Genomic DNA, 22,864 nt, shown 5'->3' on the forward strand with positions numbered 1-22,864 from the left:
GTCTATCCTGTTACAATGCACTATAGACCTCTGGGAGATGTAGTCTATCCTGTTACAATGCACTATAGACCTCTGGGAGATGTAGTCTATCCTGTTACAATGCACTATAGACCTCTGGGAGATGGAGTCTATCCTGTTACAATGCACTATAGACCTCTGGGAGATGGAGTCTATCCTTTTACAATGCACTATAGACCTCTGGGAGATGGAGTCTATCCTGTTACAATGCACACCTAAAGATTAAAAAATGACTTACACGCTTTTTCAGAAATATGTGTGTTGTGAGCTTGTAGATCGGCTATTTTAAAACATCCAAAGTATAAAATAGAGTTAAGGGCCTTTCATACGGAGCGCGGTTGCCGTGTCCTAGTAATTCATTTTCAATGAGAGGCGGGCGGTTATTTAGGCTGCGCGGAGAGGTTTAGGGGCGGCGAGGCGAGCGGGCGCGGTCCTGTGAAATTCCCGTGTGCGAGCTCGTTCGTGCATGCGCTCGCAGGCGGCGAGAGCTGGATCGTGGTCAGCTTTTTTCCCGCTTGCCGGCTGACGCGCAGGAGGACTACAACAATGGCTGCTAGGCGTAATATCGCCCGGCGTTTAGGCCAATTGGTGGAGTGATTGTGTTTCTGTCTCCATATGAGAGGCCGCGGTGCGGTCCCTGCTGATCCAGGCCCCTGCAGCTCCATCTGGAAGGTGCTTTAGAGTGGTTGCACTGATTTTGCTGGGGACCCCCCTTGAAACCCCTCAAGGACCCCTGGGGGTCCCTGGATCACACTTTGAGCACCATTGGGAGAATATATTCTTTCATATACCGTAGCAGCTTTTCTGGGATGTCAGCGGAGTTGGAAGTGGAAGGTATAGTACAGGAGATAATAAGAGCAATCGTTCACTTGGTGATACAAGCGTGAAAATTGGTACACATCATCTTTGGAGGTCACTCTTTGATTTAAGAAACCGAGCCACTTGAAAATCAAAGATGGCGGCCCCAGAAATCCAAGATGTCCGTCCAAAAACATGTTTTTTCTCCAAATGCATTGATTTTAAGATTCATATATGTATTAAAGTTGAATATAAAGTTGGGCATTGCGGATATTTTGGTACCAAGTAAATGTCTGTATCTATTTCAGTTCTTGAGATAAAGCATATACTGTAGGTACACCTGAGTCTTTAAAAGTACCTATATGTTGTATCTCAAGAACTGTAGTCTCGCGTAGCCAGACAACTATTCCACAATCTCCGAATGCTATATAGAGTCTGGAACAGCAGCTCCCGAACGGCGAGTATCGGAAGTAGCCACTGCTGCACTGAACTGTAGTCCCATTGGAAACATAACAGAAACACAATAGCTCAGACAAAGTCATTCGAGCTGCCTATTATTGTTATGAGTGTATAGTTTATGAAACGTTTGAAAACATCATGAAGGTGACACAAATAACACCAGAGAAAGACAAAATAAAGCCCCCAGAAATGTTGAAAGGAGACATAACGCTTCCAGTAGGACATGTTATTGCTACTGCACTAAGGGAGCGGTTGCGTCACATCCGCTTTATCTCGCACTCACCGTTTCTATTTCCGTCTGCCAGACTGTATGCTGGGAGCATTTGACCAAATCGCGGAGGCAACAGTCTGGCCACGCGAGACTACAAGAACTGTAATAGATACAGACACATACTTAGTACCAAAATATCCGCAATGTCCAACTTTGTATTCAACTTTGATATGTTTATGGGTCTGAAAATCAATGCATTTAGAGTTATAAAGGAAAAGACATGTTTTCAGACAGACATCTTGGATTTCAGGGGCCGCCATCTTTTATTTTCAAGTGGCTCGGTTTCTTAATTCGAAGAGTGGCCTCCAAAGATGATGTGTACCAATTTTCACGCTTGTATCACCGAGTGAACGATTCTCCCAAAATACTGCTGTTAGGCGCTGTACTACTAGGCCTAAATCAATCAATCAGAACTTTCAACTTACCAATGCTTTTGAGTGTAGGGAACTGCAGCAGAATCCTCCTCTGTAAAAGCTCCACCCTACGTTTGACACAAACATTAAGCATCCATAAGACACTGTGAGATGTCAAAAGAATAAAAACATGTTTCATTCATGATCCTATAAAAGGCCACTAATACCAGCCTAAGCCTATAGACAGCAAAAGCAAGGAGTTGTCACTGTACTGTCTGAATGTATGATCCATCCATGTGCAACTTAGTGACAACCCATGGCTGCATGAATTTAGACACAAGCAAAAGAAGAATACCTTTGTTAACATTTTGAATGGTGTTTTTTTCCTTTTGAATTAATAAACTAATTACTAGGTTTTCGGAGACCAGTTTACCAATATTTGCCATGTCTCTCAGTTGTATTTATAGTTTAACAAATCGAATAAGGCTCACCTGTTTCACTTTCCGGACCTGACAGCGGTTGTAAACAGTTCAGAAAGCTGCGTCCACTGGTCCGATAGCTTGGAAAGTACAGCCGATAAATATTCTGCTCGATGGCCCCCATTAACAATTGTGTTTTCATATAAATGGAGAATTAACTTCGCTAACTTTCTGTTCCAAACACATCACCTTATTTTCTTTCTATATCCTGCGCTCCAATCTCTTCTCCTTAACATGGTTTCATTATCAATCAAAACGAACCCTAAACGCACCGGGACCATCGAAATATGCCAGGGTTTGAAATGTGCGACATTAAGTGAGCTTCACACGAGACATTTCCCAAGTTTGTAGCTCAGTTGTTTGCTTTATAGATAAGACTATTCAGTGCCCAAGGACTAGCCTAATGATTGAACTCATAAGCCCATGTTGTAAAACAGGGGTCTTCAACATTTTTAATAGCCAAGATGAAGCAGGGCCCCCCCAATATATGCAATTCTGTTGCAGATTAAAGGGCCATTCGCACGCACTATAACTACAAAATTAAGTCAAATGGATAACTTCACACTGACTATAGGCCTATAAAAAAAGAACACTAGTGAATAGTTATATCTGCTCAGAGTAAATGGCACTTAACCTTTTCATAATTTAATTTCATAGATGGCTTCATACTTGACAAGCTGAGCAGAGCGCTCAAGTGTAAATAAAATATATTTTTTCATAATTATTTAACCCACTGGGAACCCCAACCTGACAAACACTTTAATTACATATTTCGTTTGTTCCACAGATGCCGATATCCCTGTAGCAATTCTAGGACCCCCTACGGCCCGCAGACCACCTGTTGACTCCTGTAGTAAAACCACACAGATCACTCCATGCAGGGTGTGTGTTGCTAGGTTTATATAAATACAGCAATTTTTGTTCAGTGTAGCATTAACATTTTACACCAGTAGAAGCTGCCACCATACCATTCATCACCAGTAAATGCATTAAGCACAGTAGCAAGAGAAAGTTAGCCTATTGCGACATCAATCTGGGAACTAAATCTAAATCACTAGCTTTCTTAACAAATGTGTTCATAAAGGTGTCTACTATCACCTCTGAACTTTGTCAAACCCAACTCCCTTGACATACTTTGTGGGAGCCAATCAAAGTTATTGGGTATCCCGAGGGCCTGGGATTAAAGGGGGAAAAATAAAAAATGGCAAATATGAGCGTATGAGGTGTGTAATTTGGGTATTTTTGGGCTGCTGAATCCATTCCAACCATTCGTTTTGAGTTAAAATGACTCCTTGGACATAAAATAGGCCACATTTTGTGTGTCCATGAGACATATATTGGCAATAAAAAAAAAGTTGTAGTAGGGTTTGAATTCATGAAAACTATTCAAGATCACGTGGGTAATCACACATGCCACACAGGATAAAATGATACAATCTGACAAGGAACACTCAAACACAGGGTTTAAAACATAGGGACTAACAGGACACAGGTGAACTCAAATGACATGATTGGCTAAGCCTTAGCCAATTAGGCCTTTTTTATGGCCAAGGAGTCATTTTTAATGAATGGTTGGAATGGATTCAGCAGCCCAACAATACCCTAATTACACACCTCATACGTTCATATTGGCCATTTTTTTCCCCCTTTAATCCCCAGGCCCTGTGTAACCCAACTTTGATTGGCTCCCACAAAGTATGTCAAGGGAGTTGGGTTTGACAAAGTTCAGAGGTGATAGTAGACACCTTTATGAACACATTTGTGAAGAAAGCTAGTGATTTAGATTTAGTTCCCAGATTGATGTAGCAATAGGCTAACTTTCCCTTACTACAGGTGATGAAACCATGTGAATGTGGACTTTAAACACTTTTGGTGCAATGACGAAGTGAAAGCGAAAAGTAGCTCCAGTGTGTGGGAAATAAATGACGATCAAACACTGAAATAGAAAAGGACATTGTTCTGCTTTCAACTGAGGAACATTGTTTAAATGTTGAGTTCCAAGTTCTTTCTGCAGTCATTATAAAAAAGAAACAAGGTATGCGTGCGTTTTAAGAAAATACATTTATTTCAAATTAAAAAAAAAACAAATATAGAATAAAAAGTATAAAAATGTTGCTGTTCATGCTCCTGGTTGCAGTTACCGATGAGTGACTGTCGAGTTCAACCTTCCTGCCTTGGTTAATTCTCGCTGTAAGGAAAGAAAAATCATTATAACAACCTTTCACATACAAGAGGCACTACTAGTCTTCTTTAGACTAGACATTTGTGCAAATAAAAGATTTGAATGCTGATACACTATGGAAAAATGAGGGCCAACACTAAGGAAAAATGAGGGCCAATACTAAAAGGTTCCTGAAGGATTATATGTTCGGTACCATTTAGTTCTAAGGTAGCCAAGAATTCACCTTTTGTTAAGACCTCAAGATTCACCAATAATGCTATGGCAGTCAATGTTTGTGGTTTAAACACAATACCTTCATTTATATTGCAGATAAACACCCAACATGTTGCTCTTCTATAAGAGGGAAATTCTTGTGATGTTTTTTTAGTTCAACCCAGATCTTAATAGCTTAATAAGCATCGCATCTGACCAAAGTGCGGCCCGGGGGCAAATGCGATGACAAGTGCCCTCGGCCTAAGGCTTATTGTACTATGGACGGCCACCCCAGTACCGTCAAACAAGAATATTTTAAAGTACAATCTAATTTGTCAGGATTCCTTGTTCGCTGTCGTCTCATTCTGAAGGTCAAATAAAGGCCATTTTGTTGTATTACCTTGCTCGTCTGGTTAGTAATGAGTTAGTCAAATTAATGCAATTAACACCCCACTTCACATTAGTTTCCTGTGGTACTGGTGTTTTGTAAAATTGGTTAATTACAAAATTGCATTCAGTGATCACATTATGAGGGTCAATTCTTGCCCACTTTGTCGATTAAAAATGTTCCTGGGCCAGTGATCTTGAAAAGTCACTTGTCCAGATGACCAGTGGCACATTTCCCAGGCTTAGTGTCTACCCTTACTGTAAGATTCAGAAAGTTTAGAGCTGCTGCTTACTTTTGCAAAGTAAAACGTTTATTTACCGCAAATTCTGAATAGCTTCCAGTCAATGAGCTTGGGCTGAAGGTGCCATTTGGGGCGCCATCGTTTCTCAAGCCACCAAGCGGGGTCCTGTTGATGTTCTCATCTTTCACCTGGGAGAAACAAAAGGTTAATAGGTGTGATTATATTTATGTTCCCATAATGTTTAAACCTCCTTAGGCCTGACTTAAGTTTTCTGAAAATCAAATTATGAAAACATCAATTATAAAAACATCAAAAATTATGAAAAACATCAAATATTATAAAAACAAATTGTACTATACAAGACAAGTGACCCCGGCCTGAATAGGCTTAAACAATTCAACTCATATTTCCATATTGGGGACTTCACTATATTGATAAAGGATGATATATTCCGTCTACTCGCCATGTCTCAGAGGTGGACTTGCTTGAAAATGCAGTTTGCATTGGCAGTGAAAAATTTGGTAAACAATATCTAAAATAAGTAAAATCAAAGAACAAGAAATGACTCTTATGAGAGAAATGTCACGGGACTCAGATTTCACTCCAAACACTATGGATCAAGTCTTTAAGATATGGGAAGGGAAAGGTCTCACAAGATTCTATCAAATGTACAAGGAAGACGAGGTGGTCTCTTTTGAATACTTATAGTAGATCAATATGGAATTGCTAGAAATCAATTTCATCGATATTTGCAAGTGAGGAGCTACCTCAAAGATCAGCTTAAAATTAGAACTCTTGGAAACCTTCACCCTCTCCTGAGATATAATAAAATCGCATCAAAGAAACGAATACAGAAATACAATCGGACAACTCTATAAAATATTTCAGGAAAATAAACCTGAAGATTTAGCTCACATTAAAGACAAGTGGGATAAAGAATTGAGAATTACTATAAATGGAAACGAGTGGAATGAGAGTTTCAAAGACATTTTTCTTTTCTTAAGATCACCATTCTGGCAGGAATACGCCTGGAAAATAAATACAAGGTACTTTCAAAAGCCTCTGTCAATATCTAAGTATAATTTAAACTCTGGCTGCTGGAGGGAATGCGGGGAGAGTGAAGCGGATCACACCCATGTATTCCTCACATGCCCCAAAATACAAACCTTCTGGTCAAGAGTCACACAAACAATAGAACAAATATTTGGGAGAGCTTTAAACTTACAAAATCATAATATACTCCTTGGAACACGCCCCCAGAGTCTGCAAAGTCGAGATTTATATCTCTTTTGGATTTTGAGAATTACAGCGCTCAAGCAAATATCAAGGAGTTGGAAAAGTTTGGAACCTCCCAAGGTAGAGAAATGGTGGGAAAAAACAGAGGACATGTTCCTTATGGAAAAGGTGACCTATAAAATTAATGGCAAAGAAAATGCTTTCGAAAAAAGGTGGGCCCCTTATGTCTTAAATAGGGGAAACATGTATTTTTAATTTTCAAGGTTGTTTTTTTTTTTTTCTTTTGTTCTTGTTTTTTCCCCTTTTGTATTAAAACTTAAGTATTCTAGATATAAATATTAATTTAAACAATAGCAGCTTTTTCTCTATTTTAATGAAATGACAACAATTACACAACAAAGTCTCCTCTTTTTTTTTCAGTTTCTTTTTTGTAATGTTTTTGTCTACAGTTTGTGTGGATTTTTTTTTGTTGCTCTACGTGGTGGTGGGAAAAAACACATATATATATATATATAAAAATGTGTCAAAATGTCCTTAAACAAAAAAAGGACATAACATGTTAAAAGTTCTGAAGAATGTTATGATAAAGTGATGTGCATGTTTTGACACAATAAAGTATAAAAAAGAAGAAAGAAAAATCAAGTCCCTTAGATGTCTCCCTCCCCCCCCCCCCCCCCCCACACACACACACACTCAAAATACCCAGGTTAAAATGTTTTCCACCCTTCAGTTATAGTTGTGTAAATCTCACTCTACAGAATTATTGTGGAAAGAAAAGAGCTGAGAGTACACATAAGGATATAAGAATTATTGTGGCAAAGAGCCTTTAATTACACAGTTCAATGTGCCTCCATGTTTTACAAGTGCATTTCTGGGAGGAAAAACATTTTGTATATCCCTGAAAGATGCAGTGGAATTCTTAAATACCTTTCATATAAAACCATTGAGATCAGTATGAACCTACCTGGCTGGAAGACGGTGTAGTCTTGTGGAGGGTCATCTTACAGCTGGCTCCCCCAAAGCCTGAACTGTGGGTGGTGTTGGATTTGGAGAGTGATGGGGAGCTAGCGGACTGGAATTAAAGGGTGTATGGTCAAAAGCAGAATTTTATAATGAACGTTTTATGCAACAAAGTTATTCTATGGATTTTAAAATTAAACTGATGAAGCTGCGACTAAACAAATATAAGCATTACTAGTCCTTGCCCGTTCGAACATGTGCTCTTGACAGTAAGGATGTCAGTGTTAGATTTTCACCACCATTAAAACCATGCAGTAAAACAGTTACACCGTTTGCCCACTGGGTGTCCTACTTGAAATGCCTGGCAATTATACAGCATCAAAACCTAGGCATGGAGAACAAGCCTGCAAGACCTCAGATCAATGAAATGATTTGAGGACGAAGGTGTTACGCACTGCACCGTGCAAATGTGGTTAACCTTCAGAGCTAGGTCGAGTGCAGATCAAGCCAGATTAACATACTTGCCACACACACACACACACACACACACACACACACACACACACACACACACACACACACACACACACACACACACACACACACACACACACACACACACACACACACACACACACACACACACACACACACACACACACACACACACACACACACACACACACACACACACACACACACACACACACACACACACACACACACCAAGCTTTCTTCATTCACCCGAGGTGATATTCCTACTACATGATGCCCCGCTATAGACTAGTTTTGAACAAATCGATTATTCCGAACAACAAATTAAGCCTTTGTCGTACAGGCCCACAAATGGCGAGCAAAAAGCTTGAGTCACATCACTCAAGCTTACCTTTGTCATTTTGGCAGGTGTGGAGCTGGCCTTTAAGTTTGGCAAGGTGGAAGTGGTCATCAGCCTCTTCCTGGATGGAGTCACTCTAGTGCCGAAGTGCATCTCATCTTCCTTTTGCTTGATCTTCTTCTGTTGCTGTTAAAAAGAACACATTTTGGAAATCGGTTTCCAAACGAGATTATGAGACTCAGACTTCCATTTTTTGTCCAGTGTGGTTTACCCTCTCCGTCTTTTCCAGCTCCTTCTCCACCTGGAGGTTGTTCCACTGCGTTTCGATGTACTTGATTAACTGCTGTCCGTTAACGAAGAATTCCCTGTCGTGCTCCTGTTGCCATGCCTCAACTTGAGCCTTGAGGATCTTCTCTAGCTGGAGACGAAACAGACAACAGGTCCATATTTTAACACAGAAGATTTCTGTGCGCTGTATAAGTACCACCACTACCAATGCATGTACAAACAGTAATGATTACATGTAGTCTGACCAAGCCTTGACCTTTTGAAACTTCAAAAGGTCTACATAAGCCCTAATAAGGCAAGCTTGAAGACAAATTCATCTTCCCTGTGCCAATAAAAAGCATTTAAAGATCTGCTCACCTTGGACAGCCCTTTCTGTACATCCGACCTGTGCTTCTGTTCTTTAAGAAGATTCCCTCCTCGATTGTTTAATCTGGAGGGATCATTGGCCTTTTTCTGAGGAGGAAGATTGTGCATACAAAGAGTTGTTACTAAACTCAAAATTGTACAGTGTCACCTTCATTATCTGGGGGAAAAAAGACTATCCTTATTTAATGTTACCAAATTCAGATTCATATTGCATATTCAGTAAGAGAAAAACAAAACGTAAATATAAAGACACTGTATAGTCAACACAATGTAGGAGACATACAGAGTACTCACATCAAGCTCCACAAACAATTCCCAATTTTCTTTCCACCGTGTGACTCCCTCAAACAGCGCTCTGTGGTCCTCATAGTACTTCTTCAGAATCACCACCTCCTGTTCATGCAGGCTGAGAAGCTCCTCTGTGAATTGATCTGGAGAAAGCATGGTCGTTAAAAAGACCCCCTTTATCCAGTGCGAGGCAAGGTAAACACATGCATCAAATGCAGAGACAGTGTAGTGCTTAAGTAATCTAGATCAAGCCAAGAATCTAAAGTCTAAACAGTACAATACAAAAAAAAAAAAAAAATCATCCATCCAAATTACATTTGAACTTTTTCATAAGACTGCGTGTCAAGGCTAGCTCAAGCACTAAGGGTTAAGATGGTGTCTGAAAAGGCAAGTCTTCCGATTATGGCAGGAAATTGGTAGTGAGTCTGCAGTTCTATACAATGGAGTTTGTCAAACCCTTTATTCTACTAAAGCAAACGCATGTGTACAATACAAAGGTGCAGATTCAAGGATCGCAAAACTGGTAATAATGCTGAACTAACAAGTGACTCATCGGATTATCAATTAGGGATGCTACGTGGCAAATATGACACATTTATTTAAATGTTTTAATATAAATGAGACAAACTGTCATTTTATACTTGTTCTGTGTTGTGCACAAATTGTGAAATAGCCATTATACAAGCTCATGTGTTGTGAACTTGTGGATCAGCCATTTACAACATAAATAAAAAATGTTTTCACCTATAATGACATGCCCACATCAATAGGGACAGATCATGTATGCATTAACTGTTGCACCCTTATTAATAATCACATATTTCCATAGCAGATTAGGTGTCGGGTCAGCCACTCACCATCGTAGTAGGCAGTAAAGGCTTGTCGCTGCACCTGGCTGTAGAAACACTGGTCCCACAACAGGACAAGCTCAGCTCTGATGACCTCGGTGAAGGATTTCATGCTCTTCAACTTGAGCACCTCCACACGCTGGAGCTCATGTTCGAGCTGGTCGGACAGAACACACACACGACAGGCAATGACATTGATCTTGATCAGTAAATGTTGACAATGACAAAGTATAACAAACAGAAATGTCTTACTGCCACTCGATTCCTCTTCTTGGAATTGACCATGTGGTCAGACATGGCCTGCCTCTCCTCCTGAGGAATGTGCAGTCTCACCCACAGATCTTGGATCTTGGAACGAATGGTGGAACAATACTGCTCATTCTGCAGCCTTGCTTCTTCCATCTGGTGGAACAATAAAAATTATGGGCAAGTCTTTCTATGACACCCCCTCCCCCAGCTTCCAGTCAACTGGTGTTTAAGTGTAACTGAAGCCTTTACCTGACCGAGATGTTGCTTGAGGCTGTCAAGGTTGTTGATCGACAGGCAGAAATACTCCTCATCCTCACACAACACCTGCTTTTCAAAACTTGTTTCAGGAACCAACTCTAGTTCATCCATACACAAAATGACCCGCTTCTTTATGTTGATGAACTCCTCGAGCCTACCCTCCTGAGAAAGCAGACAGTAAGCAGGAATGCCATTTAGTTTCTGTGATTCAAATGTATAGGTTGAGTACTCTTGAGTAAGGAGGGGCATTTTTACAACATGAACCTAGTCAGTCCAAAAGAAAAAAGGTTCTGATTGGCAGCTAGTTCAAAGTAATACACAACTAGGCCCATTTTAGTTCCAATGTGATGTGAAAACATGAATAGCTGATACAAGCACTCTCAAACTCCTATCCATGCTAAGACCCAGGGTTTCCTGCAGCACTTTACAGGCCAGGCGCCCCGCCCGGCCTGAAAACCCCCCCGCCCCCCCAAGGGTATTAAAAAAAAAAAAAAATGATAATTTTTTTTTTTTTTTTTTTCAAAAAAAAATTTTTTTCTCAAAAAAACTTTTTGGACCTCCAACAATGTACTAGGCATGATCGCGATCGCGAAATTGCATGTTTAACCCCCATACCAACCCTATCTTTCAAACATGGCAGCCATGTTTGTTTACATTTGAAGAAAACATAAGGGCTGGTATCTCCTGAATGCAGGAAATACTCAAGTAAAGTGCAAATACCTGAAAGTCTCCTTTGTACAGTATAAGTACAGTACTTAAGTAAATCTACTTAGTTACTTTACACCAATGTTTCTTTTTTTTTACTGTGCTGTAGACTTCTATTTATATGGCACGAGTGCTGGTTGATTAACCTGGGGGAAAAAAACAAGTTACACTGTCCTGTGAAAAACTTAGTTATTCAATGTTGAATAAATGTGAATGATAGCATGTAGTTGTGTTTTCCGTCATCATGGGCACATTCATGTGTTTTTTATAGGGCAAAAATAAGAATTAATATAAAAAATTAAGTGAATTAATTACTCGAATTAATTAATTAATTATCAAAAAATTTCGGCGCACGCGCTTCGCGCGTGCGCCATGAGATCCCCCCCCTGGTCAAGACTTTTTCCTGCAGGAAACCCTGAAGACCTAAAGCTTGACAACTAATGTGGAGTAAAAACACAAGATAATTTAAAACAACAATTTAAGAGGATAACAATAGTCAAACCTAAATACTTGACTCATTAACATTTGGGCAGCACTACTGAAGAATACGAGCACACACACCGCACTCATTCTTGTAAACAGATTTTATCTGCAGGCAGCAATTTTCAGTTTTACAAGCTCTTGTCAGCTACTTGACAGACAAGTCAAACCTACTAGTCATTGGTCAGTGACAGAGAAAGGGGTGGCCAGTGAGACGAACACACACCCACTCACACAACACTCAATTCCAAAAGTAATTTGTTCACCATGCTCCCGTGCTTCAAAAAAGTAGCCATACAATGTCAGAAACCGAGCAGCAACTACAGACAGTGCAACACAGATAGATACAAAATTATTAAACTTATTAAACCTTCTCTTTGGCCAGGTTGTCCAGGTAGGCGCGGTAGTGCTGTAGCTGCTCCAGGGATGGTACATCGTCATGGCTGATGGCGTAGGGGGAACAGCACATCAAGTCACACAGCTTACGGTCTTTCAACACAAGACCGCCGAGCTCTTCCATTCTGTGACTCTTCTGTCTCCGCAAATCCTCCACACATGTGCGAGTTGCCTTCTCCAGGTCTAGCAGGGTGTCTCCCCTTTCTGCCTAGGGACACATGATGACAAAGGACTTTAATGGACCTCCTAAAACACATGAAGTACAATACATGAGTCTATATTGGGAATGTACCTCAAAAGGTGGCAGATTAAGTGCTTTGCCCAGCACGTCGATTTCCTGATGAAACTGTCTGATGGATTTCACAAGTCTTGTCTTCATATTCTCTTCCTCCACAATCATTCTGTCCAGCAATTCCTTTATACAAGTAAACAGAATGTTTATCAGCTATCCGGTTACCAAATAACGACTTTTGCAAGATAATGTGAAACTCACTTTAATGTGTTTAGACACAATGTGTGTTCTCTGTACACGCTGTTCTTCTAGAATGCCTACATCCTCCCAAATGTCCTTCAGTCTATGCAAGGCCTTGCTGAGGTAGATCACTGCCTCCTCTGCATGGACCTCACTGGAATCAAAGGAACAATGAGGTCAAGTTAGAGAAGGTTCAAGTGTAACAGTGTGATAGTCTAACCGCGGTTCTCAACCTTTTCAGGCCGCGACCCCCCAAATATTCTCACCCTGACGAGCACTAAGAGCTGAGGAATTACATTTTGTATAACACTGTTCTATGTGAAAATGGCAGATCTATCTACATGCTCACTCGCTTAATCTATTTTCACAATTTCTGCCTCTAATATTTGTCAATTTGGCCAATGTTTAATTTGTCATTTTAGAGGCATTTAAAGTCCTTAAGGGGAAAACCACCCATTTTCAATATTGAACTAGGTCATTAATATAATACCCCATTGGAATTCTGTGGAAATACAAAAATAATTATTTCCACACAACTCCTCTAATGTATATTAACCCATTTAGTGCTCCAGACATGAACGGGTTAAATGTCCAGCGTGCCTTTCGCCTGCTCCGTCCGCGGCCATTCTCTTATTTTGAAGGCCAGAAATCGATTGCGCAAACATTTCCTGTTTGACGTCATGACGTCATTCACCGGAAGTGGTCATCTCCCCATGCGGTTGGATTAATGGCAGATCGTTCCCTTTGTTATTATGTTATTGTAGCGAGTATCTAATGCCATCCTTGGCTTCAAAAGTGTTTTTTCGAGAAAATGGACATTAAAGATGTGATAGACCGTCGGCTACCATGTTAAGGGATTACCATTTTGTGGACGCGAATCCGCGATGATGAATCGGCGAGGCCGATCGTGCCAGCACTTTCCAACGGACCGTAGGGTAAGCTTGCCAGCTTTACTGTATACAGTATATTACGCGAGTATACTCTGGATCGGCACTCCGAGTACTCGAGTATTTTTCACGAGTATTCTCGGGATCGGCTACAAATGGGTTAATGACATAGTTCAATATTGAAAAGGGGTAGTTTAAAACTTTAAATTGTCACTTTAGAAATGTGCATAGCCGGGGCGCCCGCTGGCCTGGTGGTCAAGGCGCATACCACATACTAGGCTATGGTGCCTGCTGGCATCGCCGGTTCGATTCCCGATCCGGACGACCTTTGCCGCGTGTCATTCCCCATCTCTCTCCTCATTTCCTGTCAGTCTACTGTCCTATCGAATAAAGGCATAAAAAGCCCAAAAACAAATCTTAAAAAAAATGGTGTTGGTTTGTTTATTGTTGAGGGAGAAAACAATATTGCACATTAGTTAATCATCTGGGGGGGCCCTCAAAATACCGACCCACAGGTTGAGATCCACTGGTCTAACAGATCTAGCCTGGAATCATCAGTCAAATACGGCGCAAAAAAGTAAAACCATATAGTCTGGCTAATAGGCCTGGGGCCAATTCTGATATCTTCACAAATTGGTACCACCCAAGGTGACCATAAATCTTTTACATTTTTGACTTCCTACAAGTCTCTAGTTTACATTTTGGTATGATAACCCTCAGCTTAATTGATGTTATCAGCCGCTAGAGTCGGTCTCCCATCGACTTTCTATACAGGAGGAAAATACCCAGAAAACATTTTTTTTTCTGGGTATATTAAATACCCAGAAAAATGTATAGGACACAGGCATATAAAGGCTATAACAGATCTGGAGTGGACAGAAAGAGCTTGCTTAAAAGCAGAGAACAAATTTAGTATCTCAAACAGTTTTGGAAGAATAGGAGAGACATTCCCATTAGTAAAAGTGTATATGCTCATTTGGACCCTTTTAGATAAAACAGAATTGAAGCATACTTTACAATTAACATATGCCTATTTTAAATATTTATTACATTTAATTTGTTTATCATAACTCCTCCTGTATTACATTTTTTACAAATATATTTCCATAATATAAGTTGCCAGAGGAAAATTAAGAGTTGAGAATGTAGGGCAGGCCTATTACAATCAACAAAACTCATCTAGCAGCTGAGCCATAAGTCACATCACTGTGCTGGTAAACTCACATCAACTACTTGGCAAAACTGGTAGGCCTACAAGCCAAAACAGTCACAACATTTATGCCAGTTTACAAGTTAGAAGTGCAGAGTGTGTGTAGGCCATGTAGGCCAATGTGTGTGTAAAATAATTTCACCCTCTCTAAGTATTACAAATTTGAACCTGTTCCAGCTTAAAGTTAATTTCTAAATGTCAATATCACTTCACTGTGTTAACCGAAATCCTGCATGACTCGAGTCTCCCCTGATAACATTGCACTCCCGAAGTGAATTGAGTTGGCCTAGGCCTAGTTTTTAAATTAACAAAAAGTTAAGTGTAAATTAAAAACAGGTGCGTATATGCTCACACTGGCTGATGTTTCATTTGTTGCTCTCGACTTGCCATGTCTCTAGCCAGGATTAGGACGCAACCTAAATGTTAACTTTTTAAGTTAACTTGACAATAACATGCAGATTGAAGAACACCAATCTCACTTTTACATAATAGAAATACCTACTACCTCCTCCTTGTGCTCATGGTCACAGTCACAAACGAAGCTGATTGCGTGCAGTGAAGTAAGTGAGTGCTGCGCGACGTGCAGTTTGGAAAGATTGACTCACTACTGGATCGAGAAAATGAGGCAGCTGGCTGTCATCAGCGCTTATCGGCGCACCAGGGTGCTTCTTGATGACGCGCCAGCACGCAGTCTTCTTGTCCCAGCCAATGAATGATAGAGCAGTGATTGATTGATTGATTGATTGAAGACTTTATTAGAAGCTTGCATAGGAAGAGGCACAGTTTCATGACAGTACAGTTCACTGGTACAAGGACAAGGTCAACTAAAATGAGATGAGATCCTAGTAACACACACACACACACACACACACACACACACACACACACACACACACACACACACACACACACACACACACACACACACACACACACATGCCCGCCAATGGCTATGAAAAGTTGATCGACTTGTCTGCGATATCAGGCAGGCACACCAAGTGATAGCAACACCTCCTGTTTCTATAGCAACACCCTGAGTTTAGAACATTCACCTCGTTCGCCTTGCAGTGAAAATCTTGCTGTGCACATCGCCACATCCCAAAAGAGAGCACAGCCAGTGGTGGAAAGTAACTACAAGTACATGTAGGCCTACGCCTACTCAAGTACCTTTTCCATCACTGGTTCCTTATCAAGAAATGACTTCAAGATACAGGCAGAGAACAGAAATAATTGTGACCGTAGGTCGCATTTACTATGAAAACCTCCAGATCCTGTGCCTGTGTCGGAGTGTGTGTGACACCTCAGCGTGCGTCACAGTGCGTGACACCTCATCCCAGCTCAGCAGAAGGATACCAGTAAGACTGCTGACATCAGTATGACATCACACCGTACACAAATGACCCTTATATAAGACCGGCATTATCTACCGACAGATTAGTAACAAGATGTCAAAATCATTGAAGGTTTACCCTACTAACCAACTGTTTACCATAGCAACCATGTTTTTTACCTTAGCAACCAACTGTTTACCCTAGCAACCAACTGTTTACCACAGCAACCATGTTTTCTTACCCTAGCAACCAAATGTTTACCCTAGCAACCAACTGTTTACCATAGCAACCATGTTTTTTACAGGGCCTGGGATTGATGACATCAGAAATCTCCATATATGGGCATGAAAGGGATTTTGTTTCTGGAAATATGTCTGTGGGGTGCCACATTTGGAATAAAACACTTACACATCACACATCTGGATATCCATACAGCCCATCTAGTTTGCCTGTGTCCATTTATGCCCATATATCTGATGACATTGGGACAATGATCTCCATATATGGGCATAAAACTTATGTTAATTAGTAAAGCCTGGGGATCTCCATATATGGGCATGAGGGGTACCCTAAAAGGGCATCATCTGGGAATAGCAAATATAGTTATCCTAGAAAGTGAAAATCTTACATCAAAGGCCATAACTACCTACCTACCACCATACTGCATTCCTCATTAAACTACCTACCAGTAAGATGCCTAAGGGAGAAAAGCAAAGGGCGAGGTTGCACCATTTCTTGGTCTTCTGGCCAGTGATGTATATCGGACCATTTAACCATATATGGAGACATCTGGTACCCATAGATATTCACAGATATGGGCTTAATATTGATGACATAAGGGATCTCCATATATGGGCGTAAAAGGGATTTGGTTCCCCTGGCATCACAGGGATCTCCATATATGGGCATAAAATGGATTTGGTTACCCTGGCAACACGGGGATCTCCATATCTCCATATATGGGCATAAAAGGGATTTGGTTCCCCTGGCATCACAGGGATCTCCATATATGGGCATAAAAGGGATTTGGTTCCCTTGACATTACAGTGATGTCAGTGGCTGGTTCTACAGAGGGGATCTCCATTTATGGGCATAAAAGGGAATGTATGTGATGTCAGATATCATAGACGTCATAGGACTTTCACATAACGAATAACTGAGTAAGCATGTAAACCCGTAAAATCTATATTTGGGCATGGCTGATTTATGACCTCATCATGATGACACGAGCAAACACAGCTGAATTGTATAAATGATCAGTGCAGAAACCAACAGAAGTATTTGACCAAGACTCTTGATCTTCAAGAACCCTGAGAACCTGTATTGTTTGATATTTTACCATTTTTGGTGTTTGAAATGTTGAACTGGACTTTACATCGTGAAAGTGGATTCAATATATTGAGACGAGGCAGGTCATCACTGCCAGCATGACTCACACTATCCTTCCTAGACGATTTTGACATATTGTTACTAATCTGTCGGTAGATAATGCCGGTCTTATATAAGGGTCATTTGTGTACGGTGTGATGTCATACTGATGTCAGCAGTGTGATGTCATACTGATGCGGAGATATGAGCAGGGCAAAGGTGTGACGTGTGACGTGTGACCGACCGACCGACGGACGGCCGGTGGAGGTTTTGATACCAGTAAGACTCCCTAATCGGGAGATAAGCGACCGTTGGTCGCTTATCTCCACAAATATCACAACCTCCACCTCTCACGTCATACGGGTAGCCATAGTTACACCTGGAATGTTGAATCTCCATATATGGAGATAACCTACGCATCACACAAAGTCTGACCTCACCAGCCCATACTTGGGCATGGACGACTTATATCTCCATATACGGAGATGGCCATATATGGAGATACGATGACATCACAGAGTCCACAGCTGATGATGTGGCGTGATGTCATACAATACACAAACAAGCCCTATATAAAGGGGCAATTCTCACCAGGGAAGAGAGCATTGCCTGGAATGTTGAATCTCCATATATGGAGATAACCTACGCATCACACAAAGTCTGACCTCACCAGCCCATACTTGGGCATGGACGACTTATATCTCCATATACGGAGATGGCCATATATGGAGATACGATGACATCACAGAGTCCACAGCTGATGATGTGGCGTGATGTCATACAATAAACAAACAAGCCCTATATACTGATGCGATACGATGACATCACAGAGTCCACAGCTGATGATGTGGCGTGATGTCATACAATAAACAAACAAGCCCTATATACTGATGCGGAGATATGAGCAGGGCAAAGGTGTGACGTGTGACGTGTGACCGACCGACGGACGGCCGGTGGAGGTTTTCATAGTAAACTGCTCCCTGACGGTCGCAATTAGCTGACTTGCATGACATCACAATGATGTTACAAATGAGTTCCATCCTTGTCTGACATCGTCTGACATCATACAATCCCTTTTATGCTCATACAGTATATGGAGGTCCCTGGTGTCATCAATATCAAGCCCATATCTGGGAATGCCCATTTGTAGGCCTATGTGGATGTTGTGTCAGTCTCATGTGGTCTATGACGTATGACGTATTTTGGAAAATATGGCCACATTTTGGCCACATGTTGTCCAATTTAAACAACCAACCAGGTCTGTGCATTTGTTTGGTCAAAGTTGATCCCATGCCAAAGCGCCAGTGCTCGCCCAGCAGTCTGCTGTCACCCAGGCGGATGCATGCACAGGCCCTGAGGCCCATGTGGATGTGCCCATGTGCGTGACCCGCTTTTTGCTCTTAGGGCGTCTTACTGGTGGTAATAATAATAAAATAATAATAGCTAGAGCTTTTATTTAAGTTTTTGGCTATCAAACAAAGGTGACTGGTCTGGAGTCCCAGTATTAGGCTCTCTTCTGTTTCTACCCCATACTAAATATCCTAATGAAAAATAGCATAACTACAAACTCACAACGTGTGGCACGTTTCAACCTTGTAGATCTGCTGTTTTTGCCGTTCAAGTGGTTAATTCTGTTTCCAGACCATAGGTCCAGACACACACAACAGTGAAGTGAAGAGGGAAACGAAAGCAAGGGCAGAGAGGGTGTCATGCATCATTAAGCCAGCAGATGTCACCCTATAGTTGGCAGATACCTTGATGAAGGAATTCCTGACATGACATTTGAGACATATACTGTATGTTTTAGCATATATTTTCTTAGTCAAGACTGCTTCTTTGAACGGGTATGTTTTAAGAGAATTAATGCAAATAAACATGCAAGTGCGGTGGAATATCTAGCATTGACTTTGGCATAACCGTATGCTTGCTGGTCGACTTGACAACTTGACAATGAGGTCACAGAGAACCCATATTAACAACTAAAGCCCATTAAACTTATTTGTATGCTGAATAGCAAAAATAGCAGCTGATGCATTGCGAGTCATTGTGAGCATTTAGATCTTCTATTTTTGATTTTTAAAAGAAGAAGAAGAAGAAGAAGAGGAAGAAATAAATACATAATCATTATTATTATTTCTTTTTTTCCCCTTAAAAATAATCTTTGCTGATTATTTTTGTCAGTCTCCGGGCAGGACCATGAGCTGGACCATCATGGTCCTGTCTTGGATTCTTTCATCAATGGTGTGATGTATCATCACTTATCAGTGGTGTAAAGTAACTAAGTGCATTTACTCAAGTACTGTCTTAAGTACAATTTGGAGGTGTATTTTTTTTAGTTTTTCAGTAGGAAAATATTGTACTTTTACACAACTACAATTATTTTTGATTTTTGATTTAGATTATTATTACACACTAACTACTTGGCCATTCGAAAATCTACATTCTGCATAATGTGAGTAGCCTACTCTCTACTTTGGTACTACAAGTACATTTTGATACCAATACTCCTGTACTTTTACTCAAATACATTTTTAATTCTGGACTTGTAAGGGCATGGTCACACCATGCTAATATTCTACCTATGAGGGCGGATTCTGCCATTGCATTTCAATGGGAATGGAGTGTTTTTTTCTTTTTTCTTTGAATATGAGTACTTTCATCACCACTGTGTCTCATACTTCAACAGGGTTTTATTTGTCAATCTCTCATCCAGGTACAAGCAGTGAAATCAATGTGACAAGGTTCTGCGAAACTGTGGGATGTAATAAAATAAGTGTAATAAAATAAGAAAATGAATAAAAGTTGCAGGTATAACCACTTTATCAGATGAAGACATATATAGTTGGCAATACTACAGGTAAACCACTTAAGCAGTCCTCATTTGTAATGCGGTGGAGACAGTAAGACGATATACGGTAGGTACTTCATGGGCACCATCCTGAATGACAGAAAGACTTTTTATGCCAACACTGACTCCATCTGCAAGAGTCAGCCAATCAGAGACAGTCTTTCTTGTTTCAATGTTAATAGATCAAGCTTGAAAATGTTTTATTCGTTTTCAGTAAATGTTGACATCTGCAATGATTTGTTGGCTTGGCAACATCAGCATTGTTAACAAAAACAGACTGATTATTAAACTTAGCCAAAAGCAGTGGTCTAACTTCTAAGTGGTTAACACTTTTATCATTGCAACTTTAGTATGATGACATCTACTGTATATGTTATATGCATTTATGTTTTCATGTATTCATTACTTCACTTGTTTAATTTGTATTTTGTGTAGGCTTACTGGTTGTGTTGACTAGCTGTTGTGAACCAAATTGCCCCATGGGGACATTAAAGTCTATCAAATCCACTCCAATCTAATTCAGTGACATTGTCTCTGTTACAATTTACAATTTACAATTTATCTGCTAAGAAGAACTTTTCACCCCATGGAATAGAAAAAGCATTATTATATATATATATATCTACCAACAGAGGGTGCTGGAACTTAGATTAAATCTCAAAGGCTGCCAACCTTGAGGGCAGGGAGCTGTCCATGGTGCTGAACTGTAACAGTAGATCACTTGCATGGCTTGGCTTACACTGGACCGGAGGAAATTAATTGTGAGTACAATAAGCACACACACACACACACACACACACACACACACACACACACACACACACACACACACACACACACACACACACACACACACACACACACACACACGTTATACACCATGTGTATATGCCAATGTGTGTCACTGGAATGCAGAATAAAGTATAGATGAAAAAAAAGACATTGAAGTGGGAGTTTTAGTCTTTTAGTTTAGTCATAAATCCCTTCAATTCGGTGTTAACAAACTGTATGAAAACATATATACTGCAACATACAGTATGTAGCAGCCTCACTAACCATTTACTATGACAAATAATGGGCATTAAGCATTTAGTCATAAAACTGTTAAAATAGCACACTAAATATTTAATATAAGTTGCATACTGTAAGTCCACTGGACTACCTAAATGTTTAATTAAGAAAACCTCTTGACCAGCTTGACCAGTGTAAAAAACCCAAAAATGCACTAAAAAATTAACTCAGGATTTTTACATTTCAGTCAGAGAGAGATCGGTTTGTGACCGGAGACTCATGGGTCAAATCCCAGCTATGACAGTCTGAATCGGGGGAAAGCGAAAGTTTGTACTAAAGTACATAGAATGATCAGCATTTTACCAATGAGGAAGCTATCATAGCAATTTAACAGCACCTAGGGAGCCATTATCAGTTCAATTTCTCGCTCACAGACATGAAGCCAAGAGGAGCCAGGGAATGAACCGGGAACCTTGTGATTCCCAATGCTGTTGTTGTTGTTGCATGTGGGTTGTTTTTGGTGGAGACGATCTCTGGGGTGTCTGTGTTGTACAGAGACAGAGTAGGTCGTTCAAACTCGAGTTTACAGCTGGTAGACTATTAATAGGATTGTTTGCTTCTAACCATGAAATTAAGAGAGTGGCTGCCTGAACATACAATTATCCATAAAGCTTATAGAATGTGAACTATTTTATAGACACATTCACTCTTGTTTCTGTAAATTCGTTTGACCTTACCGAAAACTGACTGTTTTCATGGCCTCTGTGAGTTCTGTTGGGTTTCCTTTGAGTAAAACACTTGGCCCAGTTTCAGTTTACCTGGATACTATATGAGAGCCTGCAACTGAATGATATTGAAGCAAGGTGTTGCTGAAAAACAGTACGCACGCTCAGCAAATCTTCCCCGGGTGAATAAAGATTTGTGCTCAGCTCAGCGATTCCTATAATCGTACCAAATGGAAGACTGGCTTTATCCTGACAAAAAGCTTTATCAGGTTAAGATGCAGTGATTCTGCATTAATGATGAACTATAGGCCTATTTTCAATCCTGACATAGTTTGGGGCTTTTCCAAATCTTTCAGATCCAGTGAAATTCCAATTGCATGGGGACCTGAAAGCACATAATGTTGTTAACAAAGGATACAATTAGGTTGTGTCTCAACCTGCTGAAGTTGTATTGTTGTATCTCCCCAATTCAATTAAATCTTTATTAGCAGACGCAGATCCATATAACAAAAAATTGGTTTGTGTGAAAATCAATGCACACAATATTCCAGCACAGACTGAGTAGTCTGCTAAAACAAAAGGTAAGTGCAGTCTACCGTACATGCAGTATTTCTGCATGTTCAGATGATGTAATGGTGTCTGTCTGTGTACTGTACTGTATTCTGGTCCACAACTCTCATACCATGTACAGAAAAATAGCATATCAACAAGCTCACATGGCA

At 40.4% G+C, this 22,864-nt stretch overlaps 1 protein-coding gene across 1 annotated transcript; it reads right to left on the minus strand.

The window, feature by feature from the left end:
* Positions 1–212: 212 nt before the first annotated feature.
* LOC308301030 (protein regulator of cytokinesis 1-like) lies at positions 213–21,101 on the minus strand (the record flags this gene model as incomplete). The annotated part of the gene is made up of 13 exons (XM_080744928.1): positions 213–233; positions 5,459–5,569; positions 7,582–7,689; positions 8,464–8,598; positions 8,684–8,830; positions 9,058–9,153; positions 9,361–9,497; positions 10,212–10,359; positions 10,455–10,604; positions 10,701–10,871; positions 12,265–12,498; positions 12,844–12,916; positions 21,079–21,101. The coding sequence occupies 13 exons, from the start codon at positions 21,099–21,101 to the stop codon at positions 213–215; spliced, it is 1,554 nt and encodes a 517-aa protein (XP_080601054.1).
* Between the last annotated feature and the right edge of the window lie 1,763 nt (positions 21,102–22,864).

Source organism: Nannobrachium achirus (assembly GCF_963921795.1).
Source record: "Nannobrachium achirus genome assembly, chromosome: 16".
Lineage (NCBI taxonomy): Eukaryota > Metazoa > Chordata > Actinopteri > Myctophiformes > Myctophidae > Nannobrachium > Nannobrachium achirus.